The 23,687-nt window shown below is 68.2% G+C and overlaps 1 protein-coding gene across 1 annotated transcript; it reads left to right on the top strand.

Annotated features, from left to right (window-relative positions):
* Nucleotides 1–17,930: 17,930 nt before the first annotated feature.
* Nucleotides 17,931–23,337, top strand: AHDC1 (AT-hook DNA binding motif containing 1). The gene is given in 23 exon segments (XM_054223865.1): nt 17,931–18,276; nt 18,278–18,706; nt 18,708–18,780; nt 18,783–18,800; nt 18,803–19,137; nt 19,139–19,609; nt 19,612–19,725; nt 19,727–20,008; nt 20,010–20,258; nt 20,260–20,307; nt 20,309–20,422; nt 20,424–20,511; nt 20,514–20,593; nt 20,595–20,642; nt 20,644–21,978; nt 21,980–22,327; nt 22,330–22,428; nt 22,431–22,670; nt 22,672–22,707; nt 22,709–22,744; nt 22,746–22,802; nt 22,804–23,011; nt 23,201–23,337. Coding segments are annotated over 22 exon segments (4,971 nt in total). The 5' UTR covers nt 17,931–17,970; the 3' UTR covers nt 22,969–23,011; nt 23,201–23,337.
* Nucleotides 23,338–23,687: the final 350 nt, after the last annotated feature.

The raw sequence follows: 23,687 nt of genomic DNA, 5'->3' as shown, positions 1-23,687 counted from the left end.
CACAGAGTGCTCTTCTCTGGTTTACCCCTGCCCCAGCGCCAGGGCGGGCAGCGGAGCCGAATTCCCGTGCGGCGTCGTGGCCGGGGCGCGCGTGGGCGCGCGTGTTCCTCGCGGCTGCGTGTGCACGTGCCAACACGCGTGTGGCGCCGAGCGACGCGGGGTGGGATAAGCCGGGGCCGCCGCTGGTGGGACGGCGGGGATGGGAACGGGAACGCCACCCCGGCCACGTGCTCCAGGGGCATCTCGGGAAGGCAACGGGGAGCGCGGCAGGCCCAGACGGATGGATGGATGGATGGATGGATGGATGGATGGATGGATGGATGGATGGGGATGGCCACGGCCACCCGCTGCCTCCTCTCGCAGCCGTGCGCGGCAGCTCCGGCGAGTGTGTAATTTCACCACAGTGCCTAAACGAGGGACAGAAGTAAATTGACCTTTTAACCCGTTTTCCTACCAGGGGGATTATAGCCTGTTTCCTGTTAAATCTCTCCAAGAACTGGCTCCATCCTGCTCATGGAGCTGGCTGGGGGGGGGAGACACCCACCCAAAATATGCGTGGGGGGGGGCGGTGTGTGTGTGTGTGTGTGTGTGTGTGTATGCTTTGATTTCCCTCCCCATCTCCCCCCAACTCGCTTTTCCCGCCCCATCCCGTCTCCCGTCTCCGCCACCTCTCTTTCCCCCGTTCGATTCTTCGCGGGGCGCGGGGCGCGGGGACGGGGTGGTGTTTTCCCCAAACCCCGGGAAAGAAAAAAAAAAAAAAAAAAACCCCAACGTGGAAAATTGCTGGGAGGAAGGAACCGAAGGCGGAGAGTGATAAATATTGAAAGGGTGGGATTTCGATGTAGGCTGCAACAGCTGTGCCGGTTACAGTGTCACACTATCTCTCCACAGGTTTACTGACCCATTTCCATTCACACGGCTGCCAGTATCTTAGCAACTGCAACAGTCCCCCAAGAACAGGCATATTGCCTGCTATTAGTGACTGCTGCAACTGTGTCAAGGTTAGCTCTCTCCCTCCAAGCCCTGCCGGGTTTGTTTTTCGCCCCAAGCCAGCCAGCGGGGGCCGTTGGGTGACACGGCATCTTCCCCCCTCCCGCAGGCAGCCGGCTGGGGTCTTGGGACGCTCATCTCTGGCACGGCGGGGTCGGTGGGGTGATGGCTGGGGATGCGGCGTTGGGCGGTTGGGATGGAGGGGGATGCGGGTCGGGAGCACCGGGGGATGCAAATTCAGCCCTGGGTGCAAATCCATCCCTGGGTGCAAACCCACCCCTGGGTGCAAACCCATCCATTGGTGCAAACCCATCCCCAGGTCCAAATTCAGCCCTGGGTGCAAATTCATCCATCGGTCCAAACCCACCCCTAGGTGCAGACCCGGCCGCAGGGCTCTGCACCCCGTTATTTCACCTTCCAGCCAAGCCCCAGCACCCCTCTCCTTCCCCCGCTGCCCCATCCCACCCCAGTGCGGGGTGGGCGCCTGGTCTGGCTGGGTGTCAGCGTCGCCCCCGCGCAGCGCCGAGCACCAAGAAGTCACCCGGAGGTGGCTGCGGGCTGGTCCTGCCTGGGGTGTGACGAGCGCGGCCGGCCTCAGCCTGCACCCTCGGCGGCTCAGCGCTGGGTGCTGCCATGGCTGGGCATGGGCCAGGGGACAGCGCGTGTCCCTGGGCTCGGCGGTGGCACCGGGGGGGCTCGCAGGGGGAGGCACGCGTCCATCCATGCTGGTGGAACCCTGGCACTGCCATGCACCGGCTTGGGACAGAAGTGCCACATCGGTGTCATCTGCTGTCACCACCTGCGGGAACAGGCTCAGCTTCGGCGAGGGACCCACTGGGGTCCCCCCACACTGCATTCCCCCCCCCCCGCCCCAGCCCCTGCTCAGCCCCAGCGCTTGTCCAGGCAGGGCTGTGCCTTGGGGAAACTGAGGCACACGGGGCATGGGGCCAGCAGGGTGCTGTTCCCTCTGCATCCCTCTGCAGAGCCGTAGCCACAGCACGAGAAGGGACTTGAGCCCCCTTAATGTCCCCCAAAACACAGTGATATTGGGGTGACCGAATCCGCAGAGCAGGGAGAGGCTCATCCCTAAAGCCACCCATGCCGGAAGGGCGAGGGTGGGGGGAAACTGAGGCACCCTCCGGGCAGGCGGAGCACCCCATCACCCAGCTCCCGGGTGGGTGCTCCACTTGCCGGGGGTCTCGCAGCCGCCCCTGGGCTGCACCCGCCGGCGAGGAGCAGCGAGGTGGGTGCTGGCGTGGGCAGGGTGCGTCCTGACCGCTCCCCCCCACCACCACCACAACCCCTGCGCCAGCTTGGTCCCCCCCCAGCACACCCCGGCAGCGCTGCAGACAGCAGGCTCCACACCAGCGCGGCCGCGGGGACGGCTGAGAGGGAAGCCACAAAAATGATTTAAGGGGCTGGCGGGATTGATTTATTAAGAACAATTAAAAGCGCTAAATACGCTTAGCTCAGCCAGACGCCGAGCAAGGGAGCCTGGGGGGGGGGGCGGGGGGGGGGGGAAGAGACCTGTCTGCTGCATCCGGAGGGCGAGGCTGGCAGCGGGAGGTGGGGGGGGAACGGACCTGCGGCACTTTGCGGGGGGAACGGGGTGGCACTGGGGTGGGATGGGGCAGCGGGGGAAGGAGAGGGGCGCTGGGGCTTGGCTGGAAGGCGAAATAACGGGGTGCAGAGCCCTGCGGCCGGGTTTGCACCCAGGGGTGGGTTTGCACCCAGGGATGGGCGCGCACCCAGGGCTGAATTTGCACCCGGGGATTAATTTATACCCAGGGCTGAATTTGCACCCAGGGCTGGGTTTGCACCCAGGGCTGAATTTGCACCCGAGGATTAATTTATACCCAGGGCTGAATTTGCACCCAGGGGTGTGTTTGCACCCCAGCTGGAGGGCTCATGGTGGGACGCCGGGGGACGGGAGGTCCCCAGGCAGCGCTGAAACTCGGGAAGCTCCTTAGGGACGGTGCCAGCTGCAGGATGACCCCAGTATGACCAGTAAGCCGTACTGGGCAGGGTGTAGCTGCCGCAGTGCTGCCCGGGGAGCTCAGGGCGGGTTCATGCCAAGCGCCGGTGGCGTGCTGGGCAAGGCATTCGGCAAAGGGAGGAGGTTTAGTGGCCACCGGCGGCGTCCCACGGGACCCCTCGCCCATGGGTACCCGTGGGGCCGCCAGCTGCATGCGTGGGTCCGAGGAGCTCACGGGGCAGAAATCACGGAGTGTTGCAACATCCGCAAACCCGCGTCCCACTCAGGAAATCCCAGCTGAGGGTCCTTGGAGGCTGGGAGAGTCCCCGGCCGTGTACAGACCTGCCCTGCCCCGGCTCCTTCCCGGGCACCGGGGGGTGAGGGGGGGACGACAGGAGAGCTGCACCCACCGTGGCGCTCCCGGGGTGCTGTCACCCTGCAGGATGGGCTTTACCGGGGGTGGCGGTTCGGTGTCCCCACCGTGCTGCTGGGACGCCGAGGGTGGGGGCAGCGGGCTGTGCTCTGCATCCTCCCAGTCCCTGCAGCTGCCCGCACTGGGAGCGCTGGTTTTTTACCCATTCCCCAGTGCAGGATCCGTTCCCCCCCTGGCCTCGGGGCTGGCTGCGCATTGGGGCAGCAGCTGGGGACCGGGGTGATGCTCAGGGACATGGGGATAGGGAGCCATGCTGCCTTCCTCCCCTCGCCCCCTCCCTCCGCCGCACCCCAGTGCTATCGGGGCGGGGGGGTCCGGTTTTCGGGTTTGGGTTCAAATCCCCCCCGCAGAGCAGCCGCCAGCTCTCCCCGGTCACCCCACCTTGGGGCAGGATGCGCCCACGTCCCCATCACCGCATGGGGACGTGGCGTGAGCCACGCTGGCCACCTCCTGCCTTGCCCAGGAGGCATCTGCTAGCCAAAACCCCCGGTACCGGTGGGGGGGCCCTGCCCTGGCCCCCCTGGAGAGGATCTGGGGGAGCCGGGAGGTGCTGGGAAAGGTGCTGAGCGGGAACAAAAGGTGCGTGGGGCGGCTGGAAGGGGCGAGCAGCGCCGGAGGCTTTCTGCTGACCCTGCTCCGGCTGTCCCGGCCCCCTGGCCCCCCCCACACCCGCTCCTGTCGACGTCAGCGCTTCCCGGCAGCACTCCCAGGTAGAGGAGCCGGCCGGGAGGTGGAAAAGCCATTTCTGCCTCAACCCCGGCACTTACGGCTCCGCCAGCCATGCCGAAGCCTCCTGGGGCGGGGTGGGGGCTCGTGCCACGTCCCCAAGCGTCACCGCGGGGCCACCGCGGGGCCACGCACCCTTTTCCCACGCGATGGAGCTGCGGCGAAGGTGCGGAGTCTGGCATGGGTTGGGTGGTGGCCACGGCGTGGGTGCTGTTGGCCCCCTCCGCCTGTGCCCCGCAGCCTGCTGCGCTAGCCAGGGGCGCCCGTGGGGCCAGTGGCTGGGGATGAGGGTGGCAGAGGATGGAGGTGACATGGGATGGAGGTGGCCCTGCCCTGGCAGCCCTGGCACTGCCGGCGTTCGCCTCCACGCTCCTGCTTGGCCAAGGGCTGGCACAACCGCCGGCAGCGGGGGCAAAGCCAGAGCCCACAGGGCAAGGAGAGGGGCTGCCCAGGGTGACCCCGCTGGCCGTGGCCACCAACTGGGAGGCACTGGGGTCCCAGTAGCCACCCTGGGAGAAGGCGGGGCATGGGCCCATTAAGGTGCCTTGCCCAGGGCCATGCAAGCGGGGCGGTGGCAGAGGTGGGCCAGCCCCAGGGTGCTCGGCAGCAGGTCCCTGGGTGCCCCCCCCGGGCCTCGGCAGCGCGCCCGCCGCTGGCTGCCCAAGGGTTAACGAGAGTTTGCTGCTCCTGCAGACAATTAGTGACATCTTTGCTGACAACGCCACACTGAGCCCTGCTTGCCCGCCCGCCACCGCCTCCCCCGGCAGCACCAGCCTGGCCGCCCCCGCGCCCCGTGCGGCCCCCGCATCGCCACCGCCTGCCTTCGGCCCCGCCGTCCATCCCGGCACCTCGCCCCGGCACCTCGCCCCGGCGCCTTTTTCGGCACTGGCAGCACAATCGCAATCCCAAGCGGAGCAGCCGGCTCCCCTCGCTGCCCTCTGACCCGCTGTTGCTGTGGAAACTGCATCCCACGTAGGATTATGGAGCCTGAATCCGCAGGCTCCGAACTCCCCTGGAAAATCCAGACAGCGCACTGGGGTATCCGTCCGTCCCTCCGTCCGTCTGTCCGTCCCCTGCCCGCCATGCCACCCCCCCTGCCCGTGGTGCCCGATGGTGGCTGGGTGCTGGAGGAGGTGGCAGCAGCGCTCCCGGGTCCCCTGGTTGGCACCCACCGGCTGGTGACACTGCCAAAGGTGCCGCGGTGTCACCAGGAGGCCATCACTGACCCCTGGCCCCTCTGCTCCCCTGAGCATCGCCTCCCCGCGTGCCGCCATCCCTGCGTCCCGGAGGGGTGGGGAGAGGTGTGGGGGTGCCAGCAGGACCCCCCCACACACACCCAACCAGCAGCCAAAAGCACCCTGGGGAGGTGGGTCCACCCCAAGGACCCATCCCCAAACCGCGTCCATGGGCACCCAGCACCTCTGGGGCAGCAGCGGGAGCCGGGCACCCCCCAGAGCCCCCCACGTCCCCAGGGACAGGCAGTATGGCTCCCCCAGGGCCGGGGTGCCCGCGCTGGGGGGAGAGCAGGGAGGTATTTGGGAAGCTCTCGGGGAGGGGGGGGGGGTTGGGTTTGTGTCTCAGCATCTCTCCCCGCCACCCGGGGAGGTAGGAGCTGAATTAATCGCCATCAATTAGTGCTGCTTGCAGTCCCCGGCCTCCTCCCTGCACCAGCTTTGTGCCGTCGCACCCAGCGAGGGGGGCCCCGGCGTCCCCCACCAGCAGCCAGGCGCCGTCGGGGACCGCAGCCCCTCCGCACCCCGCCCCCGCCGTGGCGATGGTGGGGGGGAGCACAAGCAGAGCGTCCCCCAGCCCGCCCGGGCACCCGCCGCCATCGGCGAACACCCACGCCGTCAAATTTGGCGGCGGTGACGATGCGGGGACCGGGCCGCGTGAACCCCCTCGAAAGCCCCTCTGCCAGGGCTTGGAGGGGGATGATGCTAAAGGGAGGTTGGCGGGGAGTGTGGGGGGGGGTCCCAAGCGAGCGGGCCGCATCCTGCAGTATACTGCAGCAAATGCCCTGCAATCTGCATCCCAACGAATCCCACCTTTCCTTCCCCCGCAACGTGCTGCCCTGGGCTACAGCTAATCTATTGTGCGCTGGGCTGCAGCCAGCACAAGCTGCAATACAGTAAATCCTTCTGCAGTATCCTGCAAGGGGACCGAGCCCAGCCGCAGCCGCTCGCCGCCTGCCAGACAAAGCCGGGGTTGGGGGGGGGGAGTTGGTTTCGGGGAGAAACGGGGTGTGGGAGCGGGGGGGTGGGGGGTGGGGGCCGCACGGGGACAGGGCTGCAAGCGGGTGGCGGGGAGCCTCGGCGTCGTGCGGCCGAAGCTGGGAGGATGGAAAACACACACACACCCCCCCCCACACCCCCTTTCCCCGAGCGGGGTGGGAAGTTCCCCCCCCCCCCCCCCTCGGGAGTTTTGGCAGCGCCGTGGATTCTCCCCCCCCACCACCACCCCCCTCCTCGCACCCCTGCACCGCGGGACGGGGGGATGCTCCGTCCTCCGCACCCCCGCCACCCTGAGCGTGGGGTTGTCCCTAAAGGCTGTCACCACCATGGGGTGTAGTCGTCGTCGTCGTCGTCCCCCCCTAGAGTGCCGGTGCAAGGCGGGGGTTTGCATCCCCGCCCTCTCCCTGGGCATGGCGCAACCTGCCCCGTGCCTCAGTTTCCCCACCGGCGCAGGCCCCCCCCCTGCCCCAAGCACCTCGTCCCCCTGCCGCAAGCGGGTACACGTGAGCCCTGCTGCCCTTTGCCGAGGGATTCTGCTTGGATACTGTTATTATCGCTATTATTACTATTATTATTATTATTATTGGGATGCTGGGGGGGGCTCTGCGGCTCTGCCGGACCCGTCTTTGGAGAGCGAGGCATCCTTCAAAGGGAAGGCGCTCTGTCACCGCCCCACAGCAGCTGCGTTCTCCTCAATTAGAAGAGGTAATGAAGCAATTTATGGGCATCTACAAAGTGATGTGTGAGTGACAGGCTGTGTACGATCCGCGCCGGGGCTCTGCCGGCAAGTTGCGTTCTTCCAATTTTAATGGAAAGCTCCCCAGCGAGGAGCAGGGGCGAGGAGGCGGGGGGGGGGAAACGGAAAAAATAGGCGTATCTATAGGTGTGTGTGCTCTGAGGCTCCTACGTGGCTGGATCAGTGATGCCGGTGGGTGGTGGGTGGGTGCGGGGAGAGTTGGGTGCCCTGATCCCCCGTCCCTGGGGAGCTTGGCCCCCCCCGCCCCGCCCCGGAACACGCCGTGCCACAGCCTGGCCCAGGCGCGGCTGTAACCGGAGCCGGGAGGGCAGCTGGGTGGGGGGAGCGGAGCCGGGGGGCTGGGGTGGTGCAGGACACCCGGCTCCTCTGGGAGTGTTGGCTGCGGCTCCCTGTTTCCATCCGCAGCCGGGCCACATCCCTGTTTCCATCCGCCCCGCTCCCTGCCTCAGTTTCCCCACATATACTCATCCCCCTGGCTGCGTGTCGCTGCCGGACCCCGGGCGCTTCCCCTGCGCTCGCACCGGCGATGGCCCCCTGGGTGCGGGCTGGGGGTCCACAGTTGCCAGCCTGGCCGTATTGGGGGGGGCTAAGGGGACCCATGGGTGCTGCCTGGGTGCCCGGCTGGGGCCGCCAGCGCCGCGTGGCCGGGAGGGTGCGGGGGCACAGCGGCGCTCGTCGGTGCGTTGTGCCCCCCGCGGGGGCGCGATCCTGCGTGTGGACGGGAGGTGGGTGCTGCACACGCCTGTGCCGTCACCCCTCCTGGGGGGGTGCAGCCGTGTGCCCCCGGGTGTCGGTGTGCACGCCGCAGCCTGGCCGTGTTCTGTACCTCCGGGTGCCCCCGCACACGCGTAGGTGTGCACCTGTACCTGCGCTTGTCTGTGCGTGTGCACCCCTGGGTGCACAAGCCTTCCTCCAGGGATGCACCCACACGTACACAATCCTTCCCCCATGGGTGCACCCCTGGGTGCACGATCCTCCCCCCTGTGGGTGCACCCACATGTGCGCAACCTTCCCCCCATGGGTGCTGCCATGTGTGCACAATCCTCCCTTCGTTGGGTACACCCGCGTGTGCACAATCCTCCCCGTGGGTGCACCCACGCGTGCACAATCCTCCCCCCATCGGGTGCCGCCACGCATGCACAATCCTCCCACTGTGGGTGCACCCACGTGTGCACAATTCTCCCCGCCGGGGTGCTCCCGTGGGTGCACAATCCTCCTCCCATCGTGGGCACACCCGCGTGTGCACAATCCTCCTTCCGTGGGTGCACGATCCTCCCCGTGGGTGCACCCACGTGCGCCCAGTCCTCCCAGTGGACCCATTGCGCGCCCCTGGGTGGGCAATCCTTCCCCTGCGGGTGCATCCCTGGGTGCACAATCCTCCTCCCCGCGTGTGCACCCGCACCTGCACAATCCTCCCGCCGTGGGTGCACGTTCCCCCCACCCCCGTGCCCGTACCCGTGCCCGCACCTGCGTGCGCGCAACCACCCCGTGCACCTGCAGCCCCCCCAGCACCCATGGGTGGGTGCATCCCCTCCATCCCCACCTGTATGCGGGATGCCAGGCTGCCGCCGACGTGCCGGGGCAGGGTTGCGGGGAAGGGGGGCGGGGGGGGGGCAGCAGCCCCCCCCCCGCCCCCCTTCCCCGCAACCCTGCCCCGGCACGTCGGCGCTGGCATCGTCCCCAGTGGCTCCCACACCCCAGCTCGGCCCCAGCATCTCCCAGGAAACAGGATCCGCAGCCAGGAGTTTCCGCTCAACTCTGGTTGTGTGTCTGTGTGTGCGCGCGCGCCTCTCCCGCAACAAAAAAAAAAAAAAAAAGAAAAATTAAAAAAAAAATAAAACCGCCAACCTACCCCAACACCAGCCCGGCCGTAAATCCTGCCCGGCCCATTCTGCTTTTCTTGTCGAGCCAGTTTCTAAAATTGGCCGAGGGAGGAGGAGGCAACTGGCTGCGCTCCCCCTGCCTGTACCCCCCCTGTCACCACCACCACCCCCCCACACCTCCCCCCCGCCACCTCCCCTGATCCCCACCTGGCCGCCCCCGGGGCGGTGTGGGCACCCACGGGTTGCAGCGGCCGTGCCGCCCGGCTCGGTGGGTGCAACCTGGACCCCGCCACGCTGCGAGGGGAACCGCGGCGGTGCCCGGTGTGTGTGTGTGATGGTGGTGGTGGGGGGGGGTGGTCCAGGCCCCCAGTGGGCGCACGCTCAGCATCCCCGCATCCCGATGGGCGCCCCTTTGGTGCCTTGGGCAGCCCCTCAACCCCAGCGCCTGGGGTTGTTGTTGGGGGGTGGGGGGTGCGTTTAGCCGGGGGGGAGCATGGCGGTGCCGAGCGAGCCTTCGGCACGGGCACGCGTCCATCTGGCGCCTTCCAAATGTTACTGGCCTCGCAGGATCCCGGCCCCGCTTGGCGTTAACCCGCAGCTCACCGCGGCCTCGCAGGCGGCTGGGGACGGGGAGGGTGGCGGCGGGAGGGAGCTGAGTGTCGCCTCTGCGACCCCCCCGCAAGACCCCCAGCAGGGTGTTGGGGGGGCGCTGGGTGCTGCGAGCGGTGGGGTGAGCAGGGGACGGAGCCCCCCTCCACGCTGGGGCGGCCGCGGGTGTTACATGACCCAGCATGGCCGGCGCTGGGCAGGGACACACCGGGGCTGTGACTCATGCTGTGGCTATAACAGGGAGCTCGGAGAGGGGGGGGTCACGGCCGTCTGTGCAACCTCAGGCCTGCCAGTGTGTTTTTTTTGGGGCGGGGGGTGTTGTGTGTCTGGACACGACACCCTGGGGCACGGTCACCACGCCGGGGCAAAGCACCCTACGGCCGTGGCACGGAGACGTGCGTAAAAAATACCCGGCGCCCCGAGGAGCCCCCGGCACCCCGACTCGGCACCCTGAGGGCTGGGTGATGGGGTGTCCTGTGTGTTCCCCAACGCCCCCCCCCCCCCCACCCGGCCCTAAAGCGGGGAGAGGGCAGGGGAGGGGGCCAGGCCGGCTGCTCGCCTCCCGCGCCGGCTCGGCGGGGCGGGGGAACAAAGCTGGCACCGAAGAAAGCGGCTAAATTTAGCCCGTTTCCCTGCTCGCTCTGAACTGCGGCTCTGGGCTCCAGCCGGCCGAGGTGCCACCATCTCTGCAGTCCATCTGTCGAGCCGTTTCGCCGCCCCCGGTCCCCCCCCCGGCTTCAGCCCCATCGCCGCCTCCTGCCCCCCTCTTCCTACCCAGCCGGCGATGGGGGTCAGACCCCTCTGGGGGTCGGGGTGGGAGAGGGGGCTGCGGCCACGCTGGGTGGTGCCGCTGGGGCTGGGGGCGCCTGGGCACGGAGGGGACCGTGTCCCCGGGGTGGCTGAGGCCACCCGAGGCTGTGGGGTAGGGGGAGAGGGTCCTTCCCCGGCGAAATGGGTTCTTGCAGGGGGAGATGATTGCAGGGGACGTGGTCGTTGGGGGAGGGATGGCTCTTGCAGGGGAGGTGGTTGTTGCAGGGGAGGGTTTTTTTTGTGGGGGAGATGGTTGTTGTAGGGGAGATGGTTTCTTGGGGGGGAGATGGTCATTGCGGGGAGGCGGTCGTTGCAGAGGAGATGGTTTCCTGGGGGGAGACGGTCCTTGCAGGGGAGATGGTCATTGCAGAGGAGATGGTTGTTGCAGGGGAGGTGGTTCCTTGGGGGGCAGATGGTCGTTGCAGGGGAGATGGTCGTTGCAGAGGAGACGGTTCCTTGGTGGGGAGATGGTCGTTGCAGGGGAGATGGTCGTTGCAGAGGAGATGGTTTCTTGGGGGGGAGATGGTCATTGCAGGGGAGATGGTTATTGCAGGGCAGATGGTCGTTGCAGGGCAGATGGTCGTTACAGGGGAGATGGTTTCTTGGCGGGGGAGATGGTCCCTGCAGGGGAGATGGTCATTGCAGAGGAGATGGTTTCTTGGGGGGCAGACGGTCCTTGCAGGGGAGATGGTCATTGCAGGGGAGATGTTTTCTTGGGGGGGAGATGGTCATTGCAGGAAGGTGGTCATTGCAGGGGAGATGGTTATTGCAGAGGAGACAGTTTCTTGGGGGGGAGATGGTCGTTGCAGGGCAGATGGTTGTTGCAGGGCAGGTGGTTTCTTGGGGGAGATGGTTTCTTGGGGGGAGATGGTCATTGCGGGGGAGATGGTCATTGCAGGGGAGGTGGTTTCTTGGGGAGATAGTTGTTGCAGGGGAGATGGTTGTTGCAGGGGAAATGGTTCCCTGTCAGGGAGATCGTCGGTGCAGAGGAGATGATCGCTGCAGGGGAGATGGTTTCTTGGGGGGAGATGGTCGTTGCAGGGCAGACGGTCATTGCAGGGGAGATGGTTTCCTGGGGAGATGGTTGTTGCAGGGGAGGTGGTTATTGCAGAGGAGACGGTTTCCCTGGGGGGGACACAGTCATTGCAGGGGAGATGGTTGTTGCAGGGAAAATGGTTTCTTGTGGGGGAGAGGGTCGGTGCAGGGGAGATGGTTTCTCATGGAGGAGATGGTTGTTGCAGGGGAGATGGTTCCTTGCAACAGGGGGAACGGGAGCCTGTCCAGGCTGCCCCATCCCTGCCCGCCTCGAGGGCACCGTGACACGTTACGGAGCTGAGGGCTGAACCCATCAAGGGTCCCACCGGCTCCAGGACCACCAGGCCCTGGGATTGCCACCAGCCAGGCTGGGGACTGTGCTGCAGGACGCCTGGGGCCAGGCCGGAGAGAAGGGCTGTGTCCCCCCAGTCCACATCATCCCCAGCAGCGTGGGGTCATCGGCGTCCCTGGGGTCCCCGTTTCCAGAGCCAGCGGATTTGGGAGCTGTTTGGGAAAGGAGTTTCCCACCCTGCCTTGATGCGGCGCTGGGTGGTTGGGGGGATGCCAAGACCTGCAGCCACCCCCTGCTTATCTGCGGTGCTCCCAGAGCTCCCTCCCCCGGTGCTGGGGGGGGTGCCTGAGCCTGCCCCGGGGACGTGGTGCACCCCGGGTGCCGTGGGAGGGTGGCTCCCAGCCCCACTCTCCCCTTGGGGCCACGTCTCCTGGGTACATTTGCCCCAGGTGCCAGCCAAGCCCCTTCCAGCACCATCTCCCGCAGCAGCATCACGTCTGGGGGGCCGTGTCCCCCCCACCAGCTCCCTCCTTAGGGGGAGAACCCCCAAAAAACCCTCTCCTCTGGCAACCGACGGCCCCGCCAAGGCAACCAGCGGCCGAGCACTCGTCTGGACCCGTTACCTAAGATGAAACCCAGGCGCCATCTGCTCCGTCTCCTAATACCAGCGTGGCAGAGAGGGCAGGGCGGCGGGGGGACGTGGTGACAGCCAGCCTTCCAACCGCAGTGGGAGCGGGGTGACACCCGACGGAGGGCTCAGGGCTGCCTGCAAGCACCCTGTGCCCCAGCACCCACCCGTGCCCACCCCTCCGGACCCCCGCCTCTTGCCCTGCTCCCAACCCGTGCGGCTGGTGGCGTCGCAGGGTGGTGGGTCCCCAAGGGGGGTTGGGTGCCCAGGAGGGTTTTTAGGTGGGATCCCAAAGCACCCCTGGTGCTGATGGGTGCCCCCATGCCGGAGGCGGGCAGGGTGGTGCAGGGGACTCCCGGTGCGTGGGGGCGCAGGCAGGGGTGACGAGGTGCGAGGAGGAAGAGGAGGGAGCAGGACCCATGTGCTTTGGGGTGCCGAGGGCGAGGGGGACACGGAGGGACGGGGTGGCGGGGAGGGGGGGGGCGAAGGCGGGGGGTCCTCCTGCCTGCCCGACCCCCCGCACGGCGCAGGGAGGAGGTGGCCGTGGCGGGGGGCTGGCTGGGGAACACGGAAACCCTCGGAAAGCGCCTGCCAGGAAGCTGTCACTGGAGGGGGATTTTCCATTGGTGTCAGCAGGCGCAGGACGGGCTCCGGGGGACTCACGGGGAGGGGGGGCCGGGTGCGTGTCAGCGAGGAAAGGGGGGAGCGCAAGGGGCAGGGCACAGAGGGGACAGCAGCAAATCGGAGGTGGGGGGGTGGGGGGGTTTGCAAGGGAGGAAAACCTCCGCCGTGCCCCCGTGGTGCGAGGGAGAGGGCACCGCCACAGTGTCCCCAGGGCTTGTGCAAGGCGTGGGGACACCCCCATCGTGTGTGTGTGCGAGGGGGGGGCACCTCTGCAGCGCCCCAGATGTGTGCGCGCACACGCAATGGACAGCTGTGACTCCCAGCACAACAAGGGCGATGGGGGTGTCCCAGAGACAACCCCCCCACACACACCCATATGGGGGTATTTAGGGCCACCGCGGTGCCCCGGGACGCGGGAGGTGTCGGGGCGACGGGCAGGACCCCCCGTCCCCGGCGCTGCCGCCGCGGGCAGCTGGGCACGGTGCCCCGGCGGGGTGGGAGGCGTCGTGTCGGCGTGTCCCCCATCTGTGTGGCGGCTGGGTCCCCCGCCGCCCTCGGCCTGTCTCCCGGTGGCATCTCCGGCCCCACCCTGACGTCTGGGTGGCCTCGGAGCCGGGCACCAAACCACGTCCGTGTCTTGCGGGGCCATCCCCTCTCCGCCGCAAGCTGCCGCCACGCCGGTGCCAAGCGAGCCCTTCCGTGCCCCCCCACCCCCACCCCCCAACCAACCAACAGCGCTGGGGGTCAGGGCTGGGCGCCAGCAGCCTCAGGGGACCTGCGTGGAGGAGGGGGACACACACACACACACACGCACACACACAGCAGCCCCTTACGGCCCCTCGCGGTTGCCACATCTCCCAACCCTGCCACCCAAGCGGGGAGCCCGGCCGGGGGCGAGGAGGAGGGTGGTGTGTTGGGGGGGGGGACGGACGACCATGGCGCTCGCCGCCAACCTCTGTCAAGCCTGAAACCGTTTAAACTAATTAAAGCTTTGCAGCAGCAGGATTAAGCCCGGGCAGGGGAGGTGGCGAGCCCAGGTAGTCGATTAGTTCACCAGGCGAGGATATTGGATTTCTGCGAGGCGAGTCAGCAGTCTTCGGGGGCTGTTATCTTTGCAGGGCTGCGGGGTCAGGAGGTGGGAAGAGGAGGTGACTGTCAATCTCGCCCGCTTTCCACCCCCCCCCCCCTCGCCCCCCCACCACCTCCCCGACCCCACCCCCTCGCCGCAGCACCCAGCCTTCGCCGCCTCTTCCCCCCCCACCCGCGGCGCCCATCTATCTCCCCTTCGCCTTTCCTTCCCTCCGTCCCTCCTCGCTTGTGTGGTCTGGGCTGGTGTTTTGTAACCAGCGAGGAGGGGAAAAAAAAAAAAAAAATTTAAAAAAAAAAATTTAAAAAAAAAAAAAAAAAAAAGGGGAAAAAAAAAAAAACCCCAACCAAGAAGGAAAAAAGGCCCTACCCCTGGCGAGCGAGCCAGGAATGGCGAAGTCCGGAGAGCCTAATGCGAAACATGTGGCGGCTGCCTGGTGGCTGAGCAGGGAGGTGGAAAGGTGAGCGCGGGCGGCGCGGCCAGAGCATCCCGGCGTGGCCGGCACCCCCCTCCGCAGCCCCCCTCCCGCGTCCCCGTCCCGCTCCCCGGGCCGTGGCGGGGTTGGGGGTTGGCGGGTGCTGCCCGCTGGGCACAGGTGGTCCCCGCCGTGGGGGGCAGCGCGGGGGTTTGGGAGGAGCGCTGGCATGGCGCGGGGGAGCGTCCCCCGCCTTGTCACCGGACACGTGGCCCTGCTGGGCTGGGTGGTGGTGGTGGGGGGGGGGGGCTGTTTCGAGGGCAGGAGCCTGACGCCGGCCAGTGTGGGGTACGAGGTGGCTGGACGGGCAGAGGGGACACGCTCATGGCCCCTGCAGCCATGGGTGCACGCCGTGGGTGCCACGCACCCCATTGGGGAGCCCCTGGGCATCCCGCAGGGTTTGCCAATGCATCCGCAGCTCCACGGACGCGTGGCGGGGGGGGGGGGGAAAGACACCGCCGCCGGGGGCAGAGGTGGGCGGGGGCCTGTGCCCCGCGGATGCCCCCATCCTCCCCGTCGAGCCGTGCGCAGCCTGTGCGGCGGGGACCGGCTCCCAGCGGCTGTTCTGGAAAACCTCCCGTTTGCTTCCTTCCTGCTTGCCCTCCCCTTTCCAACAGCTCTCCGGCACATCAGCAGCTCCATCAGAGACTAGACCGGTCTTTCTAGCGCATATTTTTCCTGCTTCCACATTGCCCTTGGTGTAACTCTACACCGGGGAGGCAAGACGGGGGGCTGCGGCGTTTGCCGGAGAGGTGCCCGCATCGCCCCCGTGCCCAGCGCTGTCGCCCCAAGGCTCGGGGCGGGTGTGGGGGGGGGACGACGAACACACACTGGAGAAGGGGGGGTGGTGGGTTGGGATGCGGATGGACTGACAGGTTTGAATTCTCTTTCCCTGCCTTGTTGATAAGTTGTCACGCTAATCCAGACACCGGGAAGAGCCTGGATCACGCCGAGCGGCTGTGTGTGTGTGTGTGTGTGTGTCTGCGGGTGTGTGCTGGGGGAGGGAGCCAACAGGCAGGGATTCACACGCCGGGGGGTGGCAGGGGGGAAACAGGCGGACACACTGGCACAAGGGGGACCGTGATGGGGTTGGGGGGCTCTCGCCGTGCACCCCTGTGCCGGATGGGCAGCTGCTTTGGGTGCCTGGCCCCCCCAGCACGCCGGGATCACGCGGGAGAGCAGGGTGCCGCCGCACGCACACGCGTGTGCAACACAGCACGAGCGTGGTCGACGTGCACACGCCTCGGCACCGCAGCCCGCTGGGGAGGTGCCCTGCTCGGGATGGGGCTCAAGGCACGGCCACGGTGGGGAGGAAAGGGGTGTCCTGCCCCAAAACGTCACCCCGTGCCCTGGCACCCCATCCTGCGGGGTGGAGTGGGACGGCGTGGGTCCCTGGGTGTCCCCGTGGGCGCTGGCTTCCATGGGGGCGGCGTGAACCGGGGGTTGGGGAGGGACGGAGGAGGGCGGGGGGGCACCCAGCGTGCCCAGCCCTGCGGTCACCCACCCTGCCAGCCCCGGGGCAGGGGGGGTGCTCCGTGGGGAGGGGGGTCCGCCGGGCTGACGCGTGTGTGTGTGTTGGGGGGGGGGTGGGGGGTGTCTCTGTGCTTGCTCGAGCAGATGGGAGCTCGGTCGCCTGCCAGCCCGTCGCACTGGAGAACGGTGCCAGCCCGCCAGCCGAGTGGTTCCCCCGCGCCCAGGGCTCCGGCCCCCGCCAGCCCGGCAGCGACGGCGACGGCAGGAGCTTCAAAGTGAACCTCCATTGCAAACACCCCCGGCCCAGGTAACCCGGGGGGGGCCCTCGCCCCGGGAACGGGGGAACGGGGGGCTGCACCGGGAGGGAAAGGGGAGGAGGGTGGTGGCAGGAAATCTTGCCTCTGCTCTGCCCGGCCCTGCCTTGGCGGGAGTAGGGATTGGGGGGGGGGGCTGCGAAGCATCCCTGGGGATGGCGGGGAGGGGAGGGGGGGGGGGGTGCTCTGCTGCTTTGCCTTGGCTGGGGTGGGAGGGGGGTGGGGGCAAAGAGGGATGCCCTGCAGCCCCCCCCCCCTCCCGTGGGGTGCAGGGTGGGCTGTGCAGTGGTGTGCATGGGCCCCGTGGGGTGCCTGTGCATACGCCCCCCCCCCGCAAGCCCTCGCATTGCCAGGGAGGGGAAACTGAGGCAGGCGCGGGGCGGGGGCGGGGGCGGGGTGTGTGTCCCCAGGGGCTGCAGCGTCACCCTCGGGTGGGTGGGAAGGAGGTGGGGGGGGGGGGGGGGCGGGAACATGCTGAGCCCCCCTCCTCGGTCACAGAACTCCTTCCCTCGCCCCGCCCCCTCCCCCCCCCCCCCAGCCCCTTCCTCTTGGTCTGTCTGTCTGTCCCTCCGTCCGTCGGCCGGGCCGGGGCGCTGGGGGCGGGGGGCGGTGGAGGGGGGGCGGCGGGGGCCGGGCCGGGGGCGGCGGGCGGAGCACGGCTCGCCGGGGACACCTAGCGGCGACGACGGCCGTAGGGCCCCCCGCCTCGACCCCCCCCCCGCCTCCGCCACCCCCGACCCCCCCCCCCCCCCCCCAGCGCCCCCCGGCCCCGTGGAAGGGGTTGTTGTTGGTGGTGATGGTGGTGGTGGTGGTTGGGAGGGAGGGAGGGAGTAGGGGGCGGGGGGGTGGGGGGAAGGGGGTAAACCTGTCACCCCTCTGTCCCCCAGATCGGAGGCAGCTTCCCCCCCCTTTGCCCCGTCTCCCCGCCCCCGCTGGCAGCCCCGACGTCCAGGGTGATGGGCGGGCGCTGCCCTCTCGGCTGTGGGAGCTCGGGAGGATCGGCCCCTGGTATGTCCCTTGCAGGGACTGGCACCGAGACGAAGCCGTGGGCACCCGCCTCCCGCGTGTCCCCCCCCCCCTCCCCGGCTCGGGGCTAACCCTCCGCACCCCTTCCTTTGCAGAGAGCTCAAGTGCAACAGCAGGAGCAGCAGCAAAGCCGAGGGTAAGTCCCAGCCCCGGCCCCGCCATGGCCCCGGACCCCCCCGCCAGCCCTGCCTCATGGCGGGGGACGGGGCAGCCCAGACCCCCATGGGCAGAGCCACCCCAGACCCCCATGGGCAGAGCCACCCCGCTTCCCCCGTGCAGGTGACTCTGCATCCGGGTGGCAAGCCATGGGGCTGGCATGGGTGGTCCTGATGTGGGGAGGGCATCCAGCCCCCCCCCCCCGAGCAGGGGAGGGGGTCGGACCCCATTTCCCCACCGCTGCGGGCTGGGGGGTGGCGGGGGCAGGTTCCCGCGGTGGCAGCCGGGTCCTCGCTGGTGAGGGGGCAGGGGATGAGCCGGTGGCCGCAGGGATGGAGCGAGGCGCTGCGGCTGCTTTCAGCCAGCGGTGCCCTCGGAGCCTCACTGTCCCTCCCCCCCCCTGCCCCCCGCTTCTCTCTGCCCCACGCAGGTCCCGGTGTCACCTTCCCCGACCCCCATGTCAGCAACTGCTCGGCAAGCGGCACGCGGGGGAGGAGGAGGTCAGGATGCGCGTGAAGCCCCCGGGCCCAGTGGTAACGACCAGCGTTGTGCGTGGCTCGCCCGACTACGTCCGAGAGCCCAAATTCTACCCGCCGGGGCACCCAGTGCAGCGGCCCCCAGCCTGCCCGGCGGAAAAGGCCTTATCCTGCAGCGTGCTGAGCTTCCCTGAGGGCTCGTGCCCCGCGCTCGGCCGGGAGCACCAGGCAGGCTCGCTGCTGCACGGCGATCCGGCCGACCGGTGCCAGAGCGTGCACGGGGGCACCAAGGCGGCGGAGGACTTGCTGGGCTGCGCCGGCGAGCCCCGGATCCTGGGGGGGCAGCGGGGAGGAAGCAACCGCCCGCGACCGGGCGCCTAAAACCTTCCCCAACGCGACGCTGGCCTCGGGCCGCTGTAACGTCGACAGCATCCTCGCCTTGCTCCGCAGCAAGTGCGGCAACGGGCACATCAACCTCCACCCTGTGGTGCAGCTCATCGACATCATGAAGGACCTCAACCGCCTCTCCGAGGACCTCAAGAGCAGCGGGGTGCACCTGGACTGCGGCAACCTCCGCGTGGCGGGCGGCGGTGGCCACGAGGACAGCCGCCTCTTGCCCGCCGACCGCGATCTCCAGTACAGCTTCTTCTCCTCGCCCTCCCTGGCCAACAGCATCCGCAGCCCCGAGGAACGGGGGGTGCTCTGCAAAACCGAGCCGCCGCGGCATCCCCGGCCCCCGGCTCGCGATGGAGAAGCCGAGGGTGGCGGGGGGGAGCGCCCCGCAGCCCCCCGGCCACAGCGGGGGCGTGGGGGGGGCCTCCAAAGCGCCGGCGGAGGAAGCCGTTGCTCCCAGCCCGATGCGGCGATTATTCGGACCTGGCCGAGGCGGATATCCTCAACGAACTGGCCTCCCTGGCGTGCCCGGGGACGCAGCTGCTGGAGTCGCAGGCGATGGAGCCGCAGCCCCAGTTGCTGCCAGCCCAAGAGCTGGACTCCCAGTCCCGGCTGCTGGATTCTCAGTCCCTGGAGTCGCAGCCCCAGCTGCTGGATTCGCAGAGCTTAGAACCGCTACCGGAATCGCTGGAGCTGCAAAACCTGGAGCCGTTGGGATTGCAGTCGCTGGAGCCGCTCTCCGAATCACTGGAGCTGCAGTCGCTGGAGCCGTTATCCGAGTCGCTGGAGCTGCAGTCGCTGGAGCCCGCTGGCGGAGCCGCTGGGGCTGCAGACGCTGGAACCGCTGCCGGGGACGCTGGAGCCGCCGCTGCTGGACGCCCGGACCCCACTGCTGCCCGCCGAGCCCTCGCTGCTGGAGACGCAGCCGCTGGGGACCGTGTCGGAGCTGCTGGAGGCTCAGCCGGGCGCCGGGGACCCGCTGCGGCCCCACGGGCTGCAACCCCGGCTGGGGGGTTGTCCCCTGGGCAGCGTGGTGAAGCGGGGGGACCCCTGCGGGGGTCGGGGGGCCGGGCGGTGCGGCGAGGACCACCGCAAGTACGCCCTGCGCCGGACAGACAAGCCAAAGATGCTGTGCCGCCGGAGGAGGGCAGGGCGAGGGCGCCGGGTGGACATCACCCCCGAGAGCCGCGTCCTGTCCCCCCTCGCCCTGCCTGCCGAGGTGCCCCCCGGGCCCGAGGAGCCCGGCGCCGCGCTGCTGGCCCCCCCCGCCGCCGCCACCCCCCTACCACCCTGGACCCCGACGAGGCGCCCAAGGTCCCCGCGCCGGGGAAGAAGAGCAAGTGCCGGGGGGTGAGGAAGATGGTGGTGAAGATGGCCAAGATCCCTGTGTCCCCTGGGGAGGAGGAACAAGACCACCTACAAGGTGTCGTCGCTCAGCAGCAACCTCAACCTGGAGGGCAAGGAGCTGGCGGCCAGCAGCTCCATGGAGCCCACGCCGCTGCTCAAGATGAAGAACAACGGGCGCAACGTGGTGGTGGTCTTCCCCCCCGGCGAGATGCCCATCATTCTGAAGCGTAAGCGGGGCAGGCCGCCCAAGAACCTGCTGCTGGGCCAAGCCAAGCCCAAGGAGCCCGCCCCGGAGGTGAAGAAGAGGAGGAGGAGGAAGCAGAAGCTGGGCCTCCCCCCAGCCCTCCTACATCGCCGACACCAACGACAGCAAAGCCGACTACTCGGACGTGCTGGCCAAGCTGGCCTTCCTCAACCGGCAGAGCCAGTGCTCGGGCCGCTGCTCGCCGCCACGCTGCTGGACCCCCAGCGAGCCCGAGTCCATCCACCAAGCCCCCGACACCCAGAGCATCTCCCACTTCTTGCACCGCGTCCAGGGCTTCCGCCGGCGCGGCGGCAAGGCGGGGGGCTTCGGCGGTGCGCGGGGGGGGTCACGCCGCCCGCGCCGCCCGTTGCTCCTTCAGCGATTTTCTTCGAAGGCATCGGGAAGAAGAAGAAAGCCCCCGCCGCCCTCCACGCCGACGCCGTGCACCCTCGCAAGCGGGGCCGGCCGGAGCCCGACCCCGTGGGCAAACCCAAGCGGAAAGCGACGGGCCCGCAAGAACGGAGCCCTCTTCCCCGAGCCCAACCCCGGGCAGAGCTTCGGCGACGGCCCCGCCGAGTGGGCCAGTGGGAGAAGGGCAGCCCCTGGGCCCCCCACCACGGCCACCCCGGTGGCCAGGCCGGCCGCAATGGCGGCTACCAAGGTGCCGAGGGCCAGGCCTTTCCACGCCGCCGGCATGGAGTCGGGCTCCTCCGGCCGGGGCCGGCTTCTACGCCGGGAGCGCGCCGTCCTCGCAGACGGAGGCCGGCCCGGAGAGGCACAGCCTCTTCACTGGCTACTTTCGTTCCTTGCTGGACTCGGACGACTCCTCCGACCTCTTGGACTTTGCCCTCTCGGCCTCCCGCTCCGAATCCCGCAAGTCGGCGGCTGCCTACACGGCCCCGCCGGCCGCCCTGCCGGGCCAGCGGGGCCTGGCCGCCTACCCGTCCCGGGGGGGCAAGGTGGCGGCTGCAACCCCCGGAGCCGAGGCCGCCTTCCACGCGGCGATGCAAGGCCGGCCGGCATTCCCGCCCGGCCGCGCCGCCGCCGCCGCCGCCGCCGCCGCCGGCTATGGTGTGGCCCAAACCTCCTCGGAATGCCGGGGTGCCGAGTCCTTCCCTAAACTGGCACCACCTTCAGCCGTCTCCCGGTCGCCCACGGCTCACCCGGCGGCCAGCGGCACCCCCGGCTACTCCCCGTACGGCAGCTACGGCGCCGGGCAAAGCGTGGCGCCCGCCAGCGTCTTCCCGGCGGGGAAGCAATACCCGTCGGCGCAGGACTGTCCCAACAGCAAGGACTGCAGCTTCGCCTACGGCAGCGGCAGCAGCCTCCCGTCCTCCCCCAGCAGCGCCCACAGCGCCGGCTACGCGCCGCAGACGGCCGGCCCCAGTTTGCCACTGGGCAAAGCCGCCTTCTTCAACAGCGCCGAGCAAGGGGGACAATTCTCCAGCGCGGCGCACACCCCCTTACGCTGCGATAGCCGGGCCAGCACCGTCTCGCCCGGTGGCTACATGGTGCCCAAAGGGTCGGCTTCTTTCCAACCCTCGCCCGAAAATTGCCGGCAGTTCCCCGGCGCCGCGCCGTGGGCTTTCCGGCAAGGCTACGGTGGGTTGGACTGGAGCTCGGAGGCCTTCAGCCAACTCTACAACCCAGGCTTCGAGTGCCACCTCAACGAGCCCAACGTCATCCTGGACATCTCCAACTACACCCCGCAGAAAGCCAAGCAGCAGACGGTCTCGGAGACCTTCTCCGAGTCCTCTTCCGACAGCACCCAGTTCAACCAGCCGGCCGGCTACCGGCGCGCCAACAGCGAGGCCTCCTCCAGCGAGGGCCAGTCCAGTCTCTCCAGCCTGGAGAAGCTGATGATGGACTGGAACGAGGCGTCCTCCGCCCCGGGCTACAACTGGAACCAGAGCGTCCTCTTCCAGAGTAACTCCAAACCCGGTCGGGGCCGACGGAAGAAGGTGGACATGTTCGACACCTCCCACCTGAACTTCTCCTCCTCTTCCTCCTCCTCCTCCGTGTATCCCTCCAAGAGGAGCACGGGACCCCGGCAAGCCCCGGGGTTCCAGGGGGGCTTGTGCCTCCAAGAAGGAGAGGGGGACGGGCAAGGCCAAGTTCCCCACCAAGTCGCAGGCGGTCAACCCCCTCTTCCAGGAGAGCACGGACCTGGGCTTGGACTACTACAGCGGGGACAGCAGCATGTCCCCCCTGCCCTCCCAGTCCCGGGGCTTCGGGGTGGGCGAGCGGGACCCCTGCGACTACGCCGGCCCTTACTCCATGAACCCTTCCACCCCTTCGGACGGGACCTTCGTCCAAGGTTTTCAGAGCGACTCCCCCGGTTTGGGGCAGCCGGATTTGGAGAGCAAGCACTTCCCTGCCCTCCCGCACCAGCTGGCCGCCGCCCCCCCGGCCAGCAGACTGTCTTCGAGGCCGGCTTGCAGAAAGCCTTCTCGCCCAACTGCTCCCCGACCTTGGCCTTCAAGGAGGACCTCCGGGGCGGGGCGACCTCCGCAAGCTGCCCGCCTGCGACTCGCTCAAACACAGCATGCAGGGGGGGGCCCTGCCCCACGCCCCCCACCTGGCTTGCCGCGATCTCCCCATGCCTCAACCCCACTACGATTCCCCCAGTTGCAAAAACCCACCTTACTGGTATTCCCCCAACGCCAGCACCCGCAGCCCCTCGTACGACGGCAAAGGGGGGGCCGGTATGCTGGTGGACTTCATGGGTAGGACGGACCCCCCGTGTCCTCAACCCCCACTTGAGCAGCCCGAGCGGCGCCCACCCCCTCCAAGGGCGAGAAGGAGCCCTTGGAGATGGCCCCGGGCGCACCACCGAGGACCCTACGCTTGTCCCTTGATCAATGACTTGAACATCTCCCCCCGTCCCGAGAGACTCAATGCTGCAGCTGCAGGACAACTACAGGTACCCCAGTTTTGCACCCCAAGGGCACCCCGTCATGGCCCCCCCCCAGAAGAGCGGGTTTTTGGGCCCCATGGTAGAGCAACAGCACCCCGAGGACACTTTTACGGTCACCTCATTGTAGTGTCTGCTGACGTGCCAACCGGACAACGAGGTTTTGTTACAGGGTAGGTGGGGGAAAGCCCTCGGGGCGAGGGGTAGGGGGGGTCCGGGGTGGGGGGGGGGGAAATGGGGCGCACCCCCCCCCCCCCCCGCCCCCCTCCCCGGGCCCTTCTCATCGTGTGTTTCCCTTCCCATCCCCCTCCCCCCCCCCCCCCCCCTTTTTCCCCTTTCTCCGTGTTGTGTTTCTCTTGCAGAGGTAATTTAGCCAGCACTTTTTTTCTGGAACACTTTTCAAGTTCTGTATTTAACTGGGATTGGAACCGTTTGTTTGTTTTCTAAAAAAAAAAAAAAAAAAAAAAAAAAAAAAAAAAAAAGGAGAAAAAAAGGAAAAAAAAAGGAAAAAAAAAAGTTAAAAAACGAAAGGAAAAAAAAAAAATATAATAACGGACGAAGAGAGGAAAAAAAAAAAAAAACCCACCCCGTTTTTTTCCCCCCCTCCCAACACCTCCGCGCTCAAACCCGCTCCGCCTGCCTTGGCTCTGCTTTCCGGACTGCCGCCCCCACCGCCTCCCGCCCCGCAGCAGGACAATCGGACGGATGGACGCATGGATGGACAGATGGACGGCACCGACACCCCCCCACACACACACCCCCCCCACCACCCCACCCCCCCAAAATCCCCCCAGCGCAGGGCAGGGGCGCTGGCAGGGGGGCAGGAGGCGACGCGGGGCCCGGGGGGTC

The sequence above is a fragment of the Rissa tridactyla genome, chromosome 18, assembly GCF_028500815.1.
Source record: "Rissa tridactyla isolate bRisTri1 chromosome 18, bRisTri1.patW.cur.20221130, whole genome shotgun sequence".
NCBI lineage: Eukaryota > Metazoa > Chordata > Aves > Charadriiformes > Laridae > Rissa > Rissa tridactyla.
The sequence above is the reverse complement of the archived record's forward strand: the minus strand, read 5'-3'. Positions and strand labels throughout refer to the sequence as shown.